The sequence below is a fragment of the Balaenoptera ricei genome, chromosome 16, assembly GCF_028023285.1.
Source record: "Balaenoptera ricei isolate mBalRic1 chromosome 16, mBalRic1.hap2, whole genome shotgun sequence".
Lineage (NCBI taxonomy): Eukaryota > Metazoa > Chordata > Mammalia > Artiodactyla > Balaenopteridae > Balaenoptera > Balaenoptera ricei.
Window position 1 is genome coordinate 19,775,693 of NC_082654.1, and position 15,213 is coordinate 19,790,905.

The window sequence follows — 15,213 nt, forward strand, 5'->3', positions numbered from 1 at the left end:
GTTTAGAAAGAGCTGGGCTACCCTGGGCTTGGCCGCCATCTTGCTATTTGTTGACATGGTGTTTGCTGCGGGGGGGTGCTGAAGGCCTCTCTGGACCCCCCCGTAATCACGGGGTATGGATTGGAATCCCTGTGTCAGGCACATATGGTATCATTCCCAGCCAATTTCCCGTTACCCTTGATTAGGAAACAGGCCCCAAGAGTTAGGCTGGAACAGAGACATAAGCCATGGGAATACGCAAATATTGCCCCTTCCTTCCTCCACCACACAGAGGAAATTACTCAGAAGGCAAGTTGATTCAGCCTTGGATTTAAATCAACTCATTGAGGGATTTACTTAGGAACTCCTGAGGGAATTATCTGGAAGAATTAATTCCAAGGGTAAAAGAGGGAGAACAGGCATTTAAGGTTAACCTTTACCTAGTTCACTTATCTGTCCCTTGGTCATTTTTCCAAACTTTTCTGAGAGTCTGCCACATGCCAGGCACTGGAGGGAGGGGCCTGACCACAAGCTTGCCACTCAGGTTTGCTGGAATCAAGGGTCTTGAGCTCTAAGGGGCTTTTGGGATCATCTAGCTTAGTTCACTCATTTCATGGATGAGGAAGTGGAGGTTCAAGTTGAACTCTGCCCGGGGCTCACAAAGAGCCCAGGGTGGGTGGATGCTCTGACCACCTCTCCATGTGGCCTGAGCCTAAGGAGTTCTCTTGCAAGTGAGCCAAGGGAAGCCTCCCAACTGGAAAGCATTATTCTGTATTGCTATGATCACCAGCTCGCGAGCAGACGTACAGCCTCATGCCTCCAACTGCACACCCAACACCATCACCTTAGCGTTCGTTTGGAAATAAAACCCAGTGAGGCAGGCTGGGCCCCGCCTCAGTGTATCCCTGCCTTACCCCAACTCACCAACATGAAGAAGCGTTTTTGTTCTTCTTACTATTTTTATTTTGCACTATAAAAAACAACAACATCAACAACCAGTAACATACTGCTTTTCTTCACATTCATATGGATTTTAGGAAATTATTGCCTTTTCCCCTGGAGAAATAACCTACAGACAAAAAGGAAGTAGTACCACATTGAGAAATCTGCAAATCCCAGAAGTCAACAGCTTGAAGACAACCCCGAGGGGCAGGGAAGAAAACAAGTGTCACCAGAGACGAGACAAGCACATATAAGGACAGCAAGCTGGGGTGACAACCGTTTCGATGCCACTGACCCAGACAGTGGGTACCCTTTCTCTCCTGGCACCCAGTGCCACCACCTCAAAGGGATGATTGTTGGTCTGTGGTCTAAAGAACTCTTTTCAAATGACGCCAGAGTTGCTTTGAGGAGAGGTGCAACGAGAAAGGTTCAAGTATGAGTAAGAATCACGCCAAAGTCCAAAGTCAGGGAAAAACCCACAGTGAAGAGGAAACCAGAAGTGTTCCTGTCTCACTACTTCACCCAAATGATTCCACCTGACCCAAGACAGAGTCTCAAAATCATCTGAGGGTTCAAATCGGCATATACATCATGTCCCTAAAACCCTGTAGGGTTACTTTCCTGACTGGGTGGTGATCAGCTTATGCCCTGAAGCAACAGAGACCGATACGGAGACTGCCAAAGTTAAAAAAATAAGGTGGAAATTGTGCTTCCTTCAAAATGAATTGGCTTCGTTACTGCCTTTTCTCCTGGTCCAGCAACTGCTTTCTCTCACGTTGCTGCAGGTATTTATTGCCTTATGCTTGAAATGAAAGGGCAAACTTTGAGGTGCAAAGACTGGGCAGTCCTGAGGGCAGGGGGTCTGGAAATACAGTAGTCAGCACACACTGTGCTCTCATAATGGCTTGGCCTTCCTTCAGTCCCAAGAACCTATCCCCGAGGTCAGTCTGAAGTTTGTTTGCAAACCTGGTGACCCTTCACTGTCCCACCAGGACAGAGGGACAGAGTGAGGTCTTCAGTATTGCACAGGTATGAAATGTCCACGAGTTAAAATACAAAATCACAGTTGTTCTTGGAGCTGGGCTGGTTCTCCCACCCTGGTCTTAGCAGGATGTGGCTGTGGCCATGGGGCTCTGGCTGAGCTCTGAGACTGTTGAGTGGGTGGGCAATGGTGCCAGCACCGAGGTAGGGAACGTGCAGTAGGAACCCTGCACTTCAGGGCTCAGTGTCTGCAAATGGGCTATGAACGAAGGGCCGGCTGCCTCCCCTTGGGAGGAGGGAGCCTGGGGGCTAGGCGCGGAAGGCAGGATCTCGGACTCATACTGTAGGAGCTGGCCCATGAAGCTGAAGTTGGGCGAGACCACACTCCTCCTCTGCTTGATGTAATCAAAGGCGTCCTTTAGGTGGAACTGCTTGGTCTTCATAAGGTAAGCCATGCAGATGGTGGGCGAGCGGGAGATCCCAGCCTCACAGTGAACCAGGACCTTGCCTCCCTTTTCCCTGACACAGTCTGGAAGAAAGAAAAGACAGTGGAAATGAGTTGGGATTGGAACTCAAAGGCAATTGGATTTAATTAAAGAATTAAAAAAAAAAAGTGACCTAGTTATCAAATCATCATCCCTGCTCAACGTCTGTGGTCCCACACCAAGCTTTTGCCAGTCTTTAACCTCCACTGCTGAGGATAGACTTTGGGGTCCCACCATGACGTCTATCTCTGTGTAGGACCTTCACAATCCTTAGTTCTCCAGGATACTTTCACAGGTTCTGCCACTGGAGGTGCTAGACCTGGAGTAACTCCTTCCTGGGGATGCCATCTTAACTCGGGTTCCACGGATGCGTTTCAAGAAGACTTTGGGAAAATCTTTGAAGCTGCATGCAAGTTTTTATTGCACATTCACATTTCCCTGAGAGGGTCCCAGGCTCAAAGACTGACTTGGAGAAGCAATTCCTGTCTCTTGGGGTCTGATTCTAATGGTGATGACCTAGCCCTCATCCTGGTTGAGGCCTTCCAGCCTCCCTGGGATTCCTGTTTGGCTGTGCCAGGGTGGGATGCTTGGCTCAGCACCGAGGGTTCCCAACCAACCAAACATACAATAAATAGTGCACAGCCACTAATTATAGCCTTGGCTAAGTAACGCTTACTAGACGGAGGATATAAATGGCTTTGGCAAACTCCATCTTGCACAACAATGGGAGTCACTGCTATAAAGCTACCACCTTCAGTTAGCATTCGTTAGCTCAATATGACAAAAGTGGGGTGCCCTCCTTTTCTGTTCTACTCCTCCCCCCAAAAGAGCTCCAACTGTTAAAAATGAGCAGGGGTAAAAGGTTAAACATATATACACATCAAATAAAAACCACAAAAAAGAGTCTTTCCAATTCCCTCTCTTGCTAGTGAGGAAACAATTACATCACAGGAAGTTAGATGTCCATGGCACTATGTAAGGCCACCATATGCAAAAACATTTAAGATTTTGAAGGGCAAATAAAAAGTCAGCCCCCTTACCCACCTCCCTCCTCAAGTCCAAGAAATTTGCAAGTGCATCTCTAAGATCTGAAAGATCCAGTTTCTGAGGAGTCAGGGAGGAACCTGGAGTTTCCCCAACAGAATGAAAATCCCAAAGGACACCCCAGGGTTCCTCATTAGAAGTGCCCCAATACAGTCTCTGATTCAAAAGAAAAAAAAAAGAGTTCCTGTAAATTAGTTCAACAGGGACTCCAAGTTCCTAGGATTATAGGGTCGTGACTCCAACCATCTTTTGCTCCTCCACCAGCAAAAAGCTTGTAGTCTAGCTTTTAATTGGCCCAGAGCCAAATCCCAGAAAGCAAAAGGCCTACAGTGTGTTGCTTCTGGATCCCACTTCACCCCTGGGGGCTTGCCTTCTATGTGGCCCTCGGAAGGGGTCAATGCATGGTTCGGCCTCAGTCCCTCCTTCCTCCAGCAGGGCAAGGAGTCTGGGGAAAAGCATCTCGTGTGCCTTCAGAATGCTGTGGGTTTGTGCGCTTGTGTACACAGACACAATGCACACACAGGATGGGGAGGGAGGCTTCTGAGAAGTGATGGGGGCGGGTTTCATGACCTCACTGAGAAGCTATCTAGGTAATTAAATAACAGGCTGACAAGGGCAAGGCATTCCCAGGGACAGAGAGAACAAGTCAAGGGTTTCCCACCCTGAACCCATCATCTTGACCGTCTCTCAGAGACTCCAAAGGAACCATCGCAGCCCAGAGCCTCCGGGAACAGGGAGGCAGCCTCGGCCTCTTGCCTCTGGTGAGTTTCTCAGCAGGCTTCTGTGGAGTAGAGATTGTGTGTGCTGAGCGGACGGCCCACCCTGTGGTGGAAGGGGGGCCTTTAACGGCTCCCTGCGCTAAGTAATCATTGCTGCACCCAGCACCGGCCTTTCTCCCTCCAACATCCCTCAGAGCACGAGGCAGGAAGATCACCGCTCAGCTTCAACAGCTACGCATGTTAAAGGGAAAGAAGGACTCTGGAAAGGGAGGCAAGCCCACAAGGATGGGGAGTGGTGGGTGCTTGCAAATCTGAGACACAAAAAAGTCAGTCCAGCCCCCAGGGGAGATGGTTGGGGGAAACAGAGATGTCAAATGAAAGAACAATCCAGCCTGCTCGAGGAGTTGGAATCCCAAGGCCCAAAGCCCTTTCTAGGCAGAGGGACCAGAGGTTTCCAGGCCTACACAGTGGAGTAAATGATAACTGCCTCATGGAACGTACAAAGGATGCAAAAAGATGCCAACTTCTCTGTGCATAAAACACAGAGCTTGAGACGAGCGCTCTCTTTAGTTCAAAATCAGCTGAAAATGCAAAACAATTGCCCCCAAAGCAGTTTGCCAAAAACCACGGGAAGCTGCCGGGGCCCTGGGGGCTCAGTGCGTAAGGAGTGCTCTCTCAGTCCTTCTGTTTGCTTTTAAAAATATCCCAACCTACGTAGAAGCACAGTTTGGGTGGTTCTTTCCCTCCCCTGCTTCCCTGGCACGGAGCATCACACACGGATGCACCCTGCTTCCCACCCAGCCAGAAACACTAACAAGAGCGACAGAGTATTGCCATAAAATTGTAGTAATTCATTTATCTTGCAAATTAAAGCTCCTATTAATAGCAACTCAAATCCTCCCCTCTGTCGTTTTGGTCGGTGCATCCAACCAGCCAAGTTGGCTCTACAACAAGATGCTTTTCTTCTCAGTGAAGGGAACCCCCATCAGTACATCAAAATCCAAGAATACAGTTCCCCTCGGGGGCCCCCAAAACAACTGAGGGGGAATGGCTGCACCTACCAATGAAATCTATTGCTTCTTGAAAGTGGGAGCTGATGTTAGCCGCATGGCTGTCTTCCACGGGGATCCATTTGTAGTGTAGGTGGGTCGTGCAGGCCTCAGAGGTCCGTCGTGAGACATTCAGCAGAGCCGTGATGTGCAGGTTGGCGAGGAACTCGCACTTGGATGCATGGTAGGCACTTCCAAGGTAGAGGAACGGAAGGATTTCGACTGGGCCGCCCTGGAAGCAGGGGCAAAGGAGGACAACCAGGAAACGTTGGATTAGCTTGCTCTTTGGGGAGAAGAAACAAAAAACAACCCTGACCTATTTGTTTTCAGGTGGGAGGTTCCCTTTCTGGTTTCCAGGTAGAGAGTTCAGAGTCAGCATAGTTCACCCAAGAGTGTGTGGGTGGAGCCTCCGTCCTGGTAAACTCTCTACCCTACATTACTGCCTTGTGACTCAGTGACAGCAAATCTCACACAGCTAAGATTTTCATTTTCTTATATATATTGAGGTGGTAGGAAATGCCGGCAGCCTTCCTATGCTGACAAGGATGAGAAGAGGGTGGTGTGATGGAAGGCTTGAGAGGCCCGTGTTGTAGTTCTAGCTGCCCTGAGAGTGCCAGGGTGAGCCCTTTAACCTTGGGGGCAGCCTCGGCTTCCTTCTAGATAAAATGGAAAACGGTTCAACAAGGTAAGCCCCCTCCTTTACAATCCTGACGTTGTATGTAATGTGTTTCATCAAACCTAGGACACTGTTGATCCTAAGATGCATTTGGAGCTCAGAGATGTTAAAATATACTTCCCCCCGCCCCCCAAAAAAGTATACTTCTCAGAAGTGAAAATGACCACTATCTATCCAAAATCCTCAGATAATGAAAAGCTGTTAGGCCATGAGCAGGGCCTGATCTTTTTTTTTTTTTTTTTTTTTGGCTGTGCTGCGCTGCGTGGCATGAAGGCTGCAGGATCTTACTTCCCCAACCAGGGATCGAACCCATGCCCCCTGCAATGGAAGCATGGAGTCTTAACCACTGGACTGCCAGGGAAGTCCCAGGCCTGATCTTCTTCTTGTGGGGCTGAGTTTTGGTGAGAGACGCAGACATCTTCACCCTTTTGGAGACCACCTATACCTGAGGTTTCTAGTTAAGAAGGATGCCCAAAGAACCAGAGACCATCTACCCTGGAGCAAAGCTAAAAAGAACAGCTAGCTAGTCGGACTCTGGCAGTCTCAGCATTTCCAGGGTGGCAAGAAAAGCCATTGTTCCATACTTGGAACAATGGGAGCCCCTGGAGATTTAGAGGGAAAACACTGAGCTGGGGTGACAGTAGCTGTGTCTTTGCCAGCCTTTCCCATATCATCCATCCGCTTCCTGTGTTTCCATTTCCTGTCCTGGAATAAGAGTAGAATGGAAACTCTCTGCCAGACCCACAATAGGGAAAGGGGCACGGGATGAGGGCCAGGAGAAGGCAATTCTCAAATTACCCCGCATGGGTGTTTGCCTTCTCTTTCCTGAGAAGTCATGTGCTTAAGGCAAAGGCCAGTTTGGCCACTTGAAAGAAAGTTACAGAGATTTTACAAAAGGTAGTAATAGTAACCAGTATTTTTATTAGCTGGCCCCTGAGCTTAACACTTTAGGTGTACCTACATAGATCTCTCCCTCTCTTTAGAGCCTGGAAAATGCTGACACACAAGGCCTGGGATCCTACTCAATTTCTCCTGGAGCTTAGCCCAACACCCCTGAAACCATGTTTCTTTCCTTTTTTGAATCTTCTTTTTAGACTCAAGAGAAAGAAACCAAAGGCCTTCAGAAACCCCAAAGGTTAACATGACCTCACCTGGCTTCTCTCAAGGCAGAAGCGCTACTAAGAGTAGCACTAGGGGGTTCCCCAGATGAACCGTGGAAACACACCAGGGCCTCCCTGGTCCTTGCTTGGCCAAAGGTCTGCTGTGCTTTCACAACATCCTGCAAAGTCTCGTTTCTCTTTCACTTTCTGAGAAAGGAGGGGGAAAACACCACCCAAACAAACAAATAAAAATAGAAATCCAGCTAAGTCGGATGCCCATGGCTTGAAAGCCCAGGGTTCATCATACACTGTAATTTTAATAAAAGAAAACAAACAAAATAATAACCCTGGCACCTCGCCAAGCTAATAGGTTTCCATTCAAGGAAAAGCCACCTGGCTGTATTTGGAAGTTTATCCCCAGGGGCAGAGCTCTGCTCTTGGCAGGCAGCTGGCATCTTAGGCAGTATCTAGAAATCTTCCTTCTTATGATTTGGGTATGTTCTTATTTTGTGCAAAGAACCTGAAAAGCTCCTCCTACCAAGTCAGATGCCTAGACTGGCCCTCTTCCAAAAGAAGGCATGTGGAAAACAGAACAGGGTCCTGAAAAGAACCAGAACAAGGAGGTAAGAGAAGGGAGTTCTGGGCCTAGTGCAGCCATGAACCCAGCTGCAGGATTCTTGGCAAAATCAATCATCCCACCAGCTGTGACAGTTTTTTCCTCTGTAAAATGGGAAGGTAGGTTTTGATCTCTGTTTTCTGCAGATTTGGGTCCTTGCTGGCTTTTTCCACATCCTCCTGCAAGGTATAGGTAACCCCTGCCTGAGCCGTCCACTTTTTCTTCCTTTAATGAGTTGCCAGAAAGTACAGTTCTTTGAAGGGAAAAACCCCACATGTTTGTAGACACATGAAATCCTCTAGTGTGTCTTGATCTCTGGTTTCAGAATTTATGGAATTATAAGCATCAGAAACCCCTAGGCGAGGCTGCTTAGCCATCCAAATAGTAATTTCTCTACAACCCTTCCCCAATCTTCCTCCTTCAGTTAAAAATACCAAGACACGCCTTTACAGGTACTGGGTTGGTTTGCAGAAACTGCAGAGCATGAACAGTTATGAAGAAGATCAACACAGGAAGCCTGAAAGTCAGCTCTGAAACGTCTTCAGGGAAACCTAAATCGATATTTCAAAGCTTCTCTGCACCTCCCAGGCCAGCTAATAATAATGTATCTTTCGCTTCCACTTTTTGCCAGAAGCCACCAAGCATCCTGAAGCGCATTTGCTCTTGTCAGCTTATTTGCTGGAAGGAAGCTCATTTACTCTTAGATGGAAACTCAAGTTGGCAAGCAACAGAGGCTCTCTAAAGCTAGAGGCCTCTGCCAACTCCCTGATCCGCAAACGAACCAACCAAGGTTGCTGAGCAGGGAGTGGAAGAGCCAGGGTGCTGTGCAAGGAACAGAGCCAGGAGCCGGGATGGTACTTCCACACAGTGTACCTGGTCGTAAGCCGGCCTGTAGCTGATGTTGAGCACTGATTTCCCACACTGACTGATGAGGGCTGTCTCGGTTTCAACCTTCTCTGGTGAAATGGGTTTTACGTCCACGCAACACTCAGGATATTCCGAGTGGAAAGTCTCATATCCCCCTAAAAGACAAAAAAAAAAGCAAGAAAGATATAAGCATCGATTTTTTTCAGGCTGTCAGAAAATGCCCAGAATTGATCAATACCCTCAGTGTGGAATAGTAAAAAAATATTCAGCTACCATACATTTTGGTCATACTAAAAAATTGAGCCAAAACAAGTAATAGTTTTAGAATAGAAACAGGCTCCACAGACACACACACACATACGCACACACACTCTCTCTCTCTCCTAAAAAGCTATAGTTCAGAGAGGCAATGATTAACTTTCTATGCCTATCAGAAGAAGCTTAAACTGTGAAAGGTAAAATATCTGACATCTGGCAAATATTAACCAAATCCCTCCAGAAAACAAAAGCTATTTTCTCTCATTTATCTAAAATGCAGGTGTGATTATGCAGAATTTCATTAATTTGTGAACGAGACTCCTAAACTGGTCTGTTTCATCCCTAGTCCCTTAGCTCTAAACTGGATTATAGATGAAACCTCCTCTATTCATAAGGGAATGGGGGCTAACACGAGGTTTAAACTCAGGGCAATAAAACAGCCCTGCCCTTTCTCTTTGCCAAGGTGCTAAGAACACTGCTGACAATCCTCTCCACAGGTCCAGTGTAATCAATCTAGTTAATTACCTTCCAAACCAGAGCAATGAGGCCTTCTGAACTTAATTCTTACCCCTTTAAGTAAAAACTCTTTCTTTCTCCTTGATGACCACCTACTTTCCCTTTATCTCCTTATTACCCTCCCCTCCTGAACTTTCTCCCCAGCTACACACACACACACACACACACACACACCCTCATACCTGGCAGGTATGATTCTATAAAAATCCTAACTATATTTAAACTTCTCCAAATGGATCAGATCACTTAAGGTAAAAACTACTCTCTGACCAAGTCATAGAAACTTGAGCAGGTAAGTTCTCAGGCCCATACATGAGGTAGGGAAGAACCAAGTGAAGCACTGGCCTCGAAGCCTCAGAATGCCAAATGCTGCTGGGTGCACAGGCCAGACTTGTGTGGGGAAACACTTTGCTTCCAATCCAAAGGGACCTAAAGACACTTCCAAGAGCCTCCAGAAAACCTGCTTCTTTTTCTGGCCCAGAGAATTCACTTGGGGTCAAATCATCAATTTTTTTTTTTGGCCATGCTGCGCAGCTTGTGAGATCCTAGTTCCCAGCTTATGGGATCTTAGTTCCCTGACCAGGGATTGAACCTGGGCCCTGGCAGTGAAAGTGCTGAGTCCTAACCACTGGACCGCCAGGGAATTCCCTAAATCATCAATTAAATAAGCATTCTGAGACCATGTATTTTTCCAAAAAGACCCCCTTTTTTTCTTCTGTCTTTTGGTGTTGTAATAGCCCCACAGTGGAGGACATGGTGGCTTTTTAAACCCCTGCAGTAGGCAAATGGTTAATGGATTACAAGGCAGTCTCCGGCTCTCTCCCAGAAGCTGCAGCCAATTCCTAGAATGAGTCATCTAGCCATTACTGCTTCCTCTCAGCTTGCTGGAACTGCCCCCAACCCCATTTAGCACACCCAAATCTCCCCTGCGGTCACTTCAACAAATAGCCAATTGGGCCTCCCCAAATGCGCTTCTGGACCTCCACAATGACCACGTTCCCGGTCATGATGACAGGCCATGCCTGAGGGAGGCGGAGGTGGAAAGTTTGAAGGTGTCTGTGGCTTAGTTTCCCCTCCCTCCCCACCACTGCCCCCACCCCTTCCCTCCCAGAAGGCAGAAAGAAACCACACTTACACTGACCCTCAGCTTCCTCCGAAGAGGTGTCCCTAGTTAGCAAATCACTTCCTGTGCCTGGGCCTCAACATTTTGGGTCCCAGGAGACAAACTGAGTGATAGGGGATGGGAATCTGAAGTAAGAGCGGCCCAGGCCCTCTCAAACTTCAGAATGAAGCTTGGGAAAGAGAAGCCTTCAGGCCACCCCATCTCTTGGCTTTAAATAGAGCACTTAACAGTTGGCTGTTGGGCTTCCCTGGTGGCACAGTGGTTAAGAATCCTCCTGCCAATGCAGGGCACACGGGTTCGAGCCCTGGTCTGGGAAGATCCCACATGCCCTGGAGCAACTAAGCCCGTGCGCCACAACTACTGAGCCTGTGCTCTAGAGTCATCGCGCCACAACTACTGAAGCCCACGCGCCTAGAGCCCGTGCTCTGCAACAAGAGAAGCCACCACAATGAGAAGCCCGTGCACTGCAACGAAGAGTAGCCCTCGCTCGCCGCAACTAGAAAGCCCGCGGGCAGCCATGAAGACCCAACACAGCCAAAAATAAAATAAATTAAAATAATAATAATAATAAAAAGAGTTGGCTGTTAGGAGGACAGACAGGAGGTGCGGGTGTGGGCTGGGTCCTGCCTGCCTGTTGACAAAATAAGGCAGGAAGACAAAGAGTCTCAGTGTAGTTGAGGGACAGATAAACGGGGTCCTGCCTCTTCCAGCTGGGGTCAGGAATCCTATAGATTAGATGGTCTGTCTTTCACCCACTCCCATCAGAGGCGTGGAGAGACAGAACATTCCTCTCTGGTGCCTCACTTGAGCTGCAAGAGCCGTGGCAATTCTTTTGGCAGCTTCAATCCTCTTCAGAGTGATTCTGTTTTTGAAAACCACCGCATTACCAAGGGAGCTGAGCAGAGAAAGCACACGGACACTATATATAAATACGCACTGACAATGCCGTTCGGTCATCTCATTGTAGTGGGTTTTTTTGGGAGGGGTGGGCATTGAGGGAAGTGTAAAAGGCATTGCAGGACTTCCCTGGCGGTCCTGTGGTTAAGACTCCGTGCTTCCAATGCAGGGGGCTTGGGTTCGATCCCTGGTTGGGGAACTTAGATTCCACATGCTGCGTGGCCAAAAAAAAAAAAAGGTTTGCCCCACGATCTGAGATGCCACTAGATTAAAAACCTGAACTCTTATCTGGACGTGAGTTAGGTAAAGAAATAATTTTCTTTGGCAACAACTTAGTACTGTTATAAGGGTAAGTATTAAGCAATTTCTACTGAAATTTAAAACGGACATAACTTTCGACCTGGCAATTCTCATAATTTTACTAAAAGATAGTGCACATGCAAAAGCATTTGGACAAAGTTATACTCTCCCACACTGCTTCAAATACTAAGGCTGGAAGCAACCTACTTACTGGCTATCACCAGGGGATGGGTTTTAAAAGTGAATAGGACATGTATGCTCTGATATGGACAAATCTCTCAAGATCTAGTTAGATGAAAGAGGCAGGAACAGGAAATATACAAAATCATTCTATTTTTAACTCATGGAAAATTAATTTATCTAAAGATGAACAAGAAATAGTTGACTGTTGTCTCTAGGGAGTAGAACTGGGTTCTAGGGCGTGCAGAAGATCCACTTTTCATTGTACAGCCTTTGTGCTGTATGTTACTTACGTTAAAAAAATTTTTTTTAAACATTAATTTTCCTGAGATGTGAGTCTACAGAGCTGCCTACTTCCTGTGGCAATAACTTCCAAACTGCTAGCATGGTCCCCTGGAGAGGGGTGGGGAGCACAGACAGGACCCGGAAAGGTTCCCTGGAATGTATCTTTCATGCTACTGGAGAGGCAGAAGCTTTTTCTGTACTCACTGCTAAGAAGAGGAGACAAAAAGCATATCAAAAAGAAATCAGGGACTGTGTATGAAACCTCTGCAGAGCTTGGAGGGCACTCTCCATCTCCTGGGGGCTGAGGCTGGGTAAAAGAGGAAGATCATCATCTTCTGCCTCTGTTGTTTCCCTAACAGGAATCAACAGGGGACAGTCTGCAAGAGGTGCTAATAGAGGTGGGAGCTGCCCGTGTGCCTCTGGAATCTCCTGGCCTGGAATGTGTAAAACTCCACAAGTTGCACGGTTTTAAAACAGCGCTCTCACTCTCTCAGCTCACTGCACCTGAGCTCTGAATCACATCAGTGTTACACCTCAAGGTGTCCCCGTCAGAGTCGGCCCGCGCAGCCTAGGCTGAATCCTCACATCTGCCCTACAGGCTACACCTTCCATACATCTGAGGTTACAAAGGACTCAAATACAAGGTGGCAGCAGTCATAGGAAGTGACCCAGAAATCAATACTCTGGAGTCTGAGAGTAAATCACCCACCCACCACCAACGTCATCTCCCCCAGCAGGTGGAATGGGCAGACTGGTGAAGCAGCTTCTGGAGATCTCAAACCAAATGTGACGCAATCCCCTTCACAACCACCCTGTGGCACCTCTCATGTGTCCTGGCTCGCTGGCCAGCCTGCCTCCCACCCCTGGCAGACAGCATTAGGCCCGCCGGGTTTGGCCCAAGACCAGTACAGGAGATGATCCCGGGGTGGGGGAGAGGAGGTGAAAAGGGTGTCAGCTCCAAACGGAGCTAGAGAAAGGCCTGGGAGGGGAGAAGGGGAAGCCAAGGAACAATAAAAAGCAATAAAATGAAATGGAAAGGAAGGGGAGGGGAGGAGAGGGACTCGCCAGGGTCAAAAAGGCAAGAGGGTCGAAGAAGACACAGCCTAACATACGTTAATCGTGCAGGAGAGAGGAAAGGGGACACCGCGGCGCCACGCTTCGGGGGTGAGGGTGTTGCGACCTGCTGATCCCTCCAGATCTGTCCATCAGGACGGCTCCAGAGCGCAGGCCCCAGCGAGAGCGGTGAAGTCGGCGCCAGGAAAGCCGGCCCGCGCCCAGCACTAGCCGACCGACCCCCAACTGAGAAGCAGCGCCCCCGGCTGCGTAAGCAACCCCACCCCACCCACCGAGGCCGAAAGGCCGATCGTCAAGCGCTTTCGAGGAACGCGAGTGGGGAAGCCGTGAGCGCTGACACTGGCAGTGCCCTCCCTAGCGCACGTCGAGCCCCAAGGTGCAGACTCCCGCCAGCGGAGAACTGCTCGGGTTCTAGCGTCGAGGAAGGCGCCCGGCGCCAGCAGGGGACCCCAGAGCCCGGGGCCTTCCCGGCGCGGACGGTAACAGGGGACCGGCGTCCCCGACGCGCTCACCTTTGAGGAAGTAGACCCGCGGGCCGGCGGGCAGGCAGGCGAGAAGCGAGGTGAGCACGACGCGCGCGGAGCTCTCCTCGCGCAGTTTCTGCCAGTGGCGGCTGCCCTGGTCCAGCACGACTACCGCCGCCACGCCGCCGCCGCCCTCCTGCAGCAGCCGCGCGCGCGCCGCCTCGTCCGGCAGCACGTAGCGCGCCGACACCGCGCCTCCGCGGGCCCGCCGCAACACCACCGAGTTGAGGTTGACGTTGAGCGAGCCGCGCACGCTCGAGGAGGCGAAGGCCAGGTAGGGCCGGCAGTCGAGCACCACACAGCGCGCCGCAGCCTCCTTGCGGAGCATCTTGCGCAGCTGGCGCCCGTCGAGCGACGTGACCTTCATGCCGCCGCCGCCCAGCGGCCCCGCGCCGTGCGCCCCGCAGGTGCCCACAGCCAGGGTGCCCGCCGGCGAGGCCCGGGAGGGCGACCCGCGGGGCTGCGGCCGGCCGACCGAGCCCGGCGCCGGAGTGACCGCTCAACTCTTCTTTCCCGCCCTGCACGCTCGGCACCCGGCCCGGCCACTCGCCGCCCCAGAAGCCGGGGATTCCGCCGGCAGCTCAGCGTTTTATGTGAATGGGTGTACAGCCTGTGACGTGGCTGCCCATATAAGGCCGAATAAGGGTATTTCCCCGCCCCTTCGGGCTGTGGCCACGCCCCCGGGGAGCCGGACGCGCTGGGCGGGCGCGGAGCGTTAGTCAGCCTGAGAAAGAGGAAGTGGAAAGCAGCTCGCTGTGCTCTCTGCGGCGCTGCGCGGAGACAGTCACTCGCGCATCACCGGGGACTGGCGGTGGGGTATCAGGAACGCCATGAGGCCGAGGTGACCCACGCTGTGCGGGAAGAGGAGGAAGCGGGGGAGGCTGAGCTGGCGTCGCGCCATGGGTTTAGAGTTTCATAGACGTAGGTTCCGAACCCGCTGGGGGCCGGGCCAGGCACCGCGGTAGGCAGAGCTAGGGGCGCCCTCGGCCAGTGCCCCCAGATGGATCTGACGTAGATTTCGATCCTTACCCGTCTTTACGCGGGAAATGAGATGATAGCTGGAATTTGCTTCGAAGGCTGGGTTATCGACTCAAGATTGGGCTTGTGTTGGTAATGGTTGAAGTTTGGTGATGGTTACCTGGGGGTTCATTATCCTGTTTTCTCTACTTTTCTTTATATTTTGAAATTTTCCATAATAAAAGTACCTCAAAGTAAAAGTGGAGAGAGAAGAGCCAGCAACTAATTTCCCCAAATGGATTCTGCCCTCAAAGGATTGATGGTCCTTTTCTTTGTCACACTCCCAGTAAAAATTAGAATTGTTTTTTGAGGAACCGTTTTCCTGGCCCCAGAAAAATCTGTCCTGAAATCAGCTGTAGCATCAACATGCACCGTTGATGGAGCTCAGCCCAGCCAACTGTCCAGGTGGCTTCTGGATTTGGGGGATTATCTGTGGCTCAAGTATAATCCCAGGCTGTCTGCCCCCATCAGTCCCCAGCAGCTTTAGGCTTCCCATCCCCTATCTTGGGGAACTGGACACGATTCACCCATTCAGCAAGTATTTACTGAGGGTCAGCTTTGTGCCCTGGTAGCTGCAGGGA

At 50.0% G+C, this 15,213-nt stretch overlaps 1 protein-coding gene across 1 annotated transcript; it reads right to left on the bottom strand.

Annotated features, from left to right (window-relative positions):
• Positions 1-949: 949 nt before the first annotated feature.
• DUSP5 (dual specificity phosphatase 5) lies at positions 950-14,072 on the bottom strand. The gene is made up of 4 exons (XM_059899477.1): positions 13,604-14,072; positions 8,465-8,613; positions 5,212-5,431; positions 950-2,431 (listed from the first exon to the last, which is right to left on the bottom strand). The coding sequence occupies exons 1-4, from the start codon at positions 13,980-13,982 to the stop codon at positions 2,025-2,027; spliced, it is 1,155 nt and encodes a 384-aa protein (XP_059755460.1). The 5' UTR covers positions 13,983-14,072; the 3' UTR covers positions 950-2,024.
• Between the last annotated feature and the right edge of the window lie 1,141 nt (positions 14,073-15,213).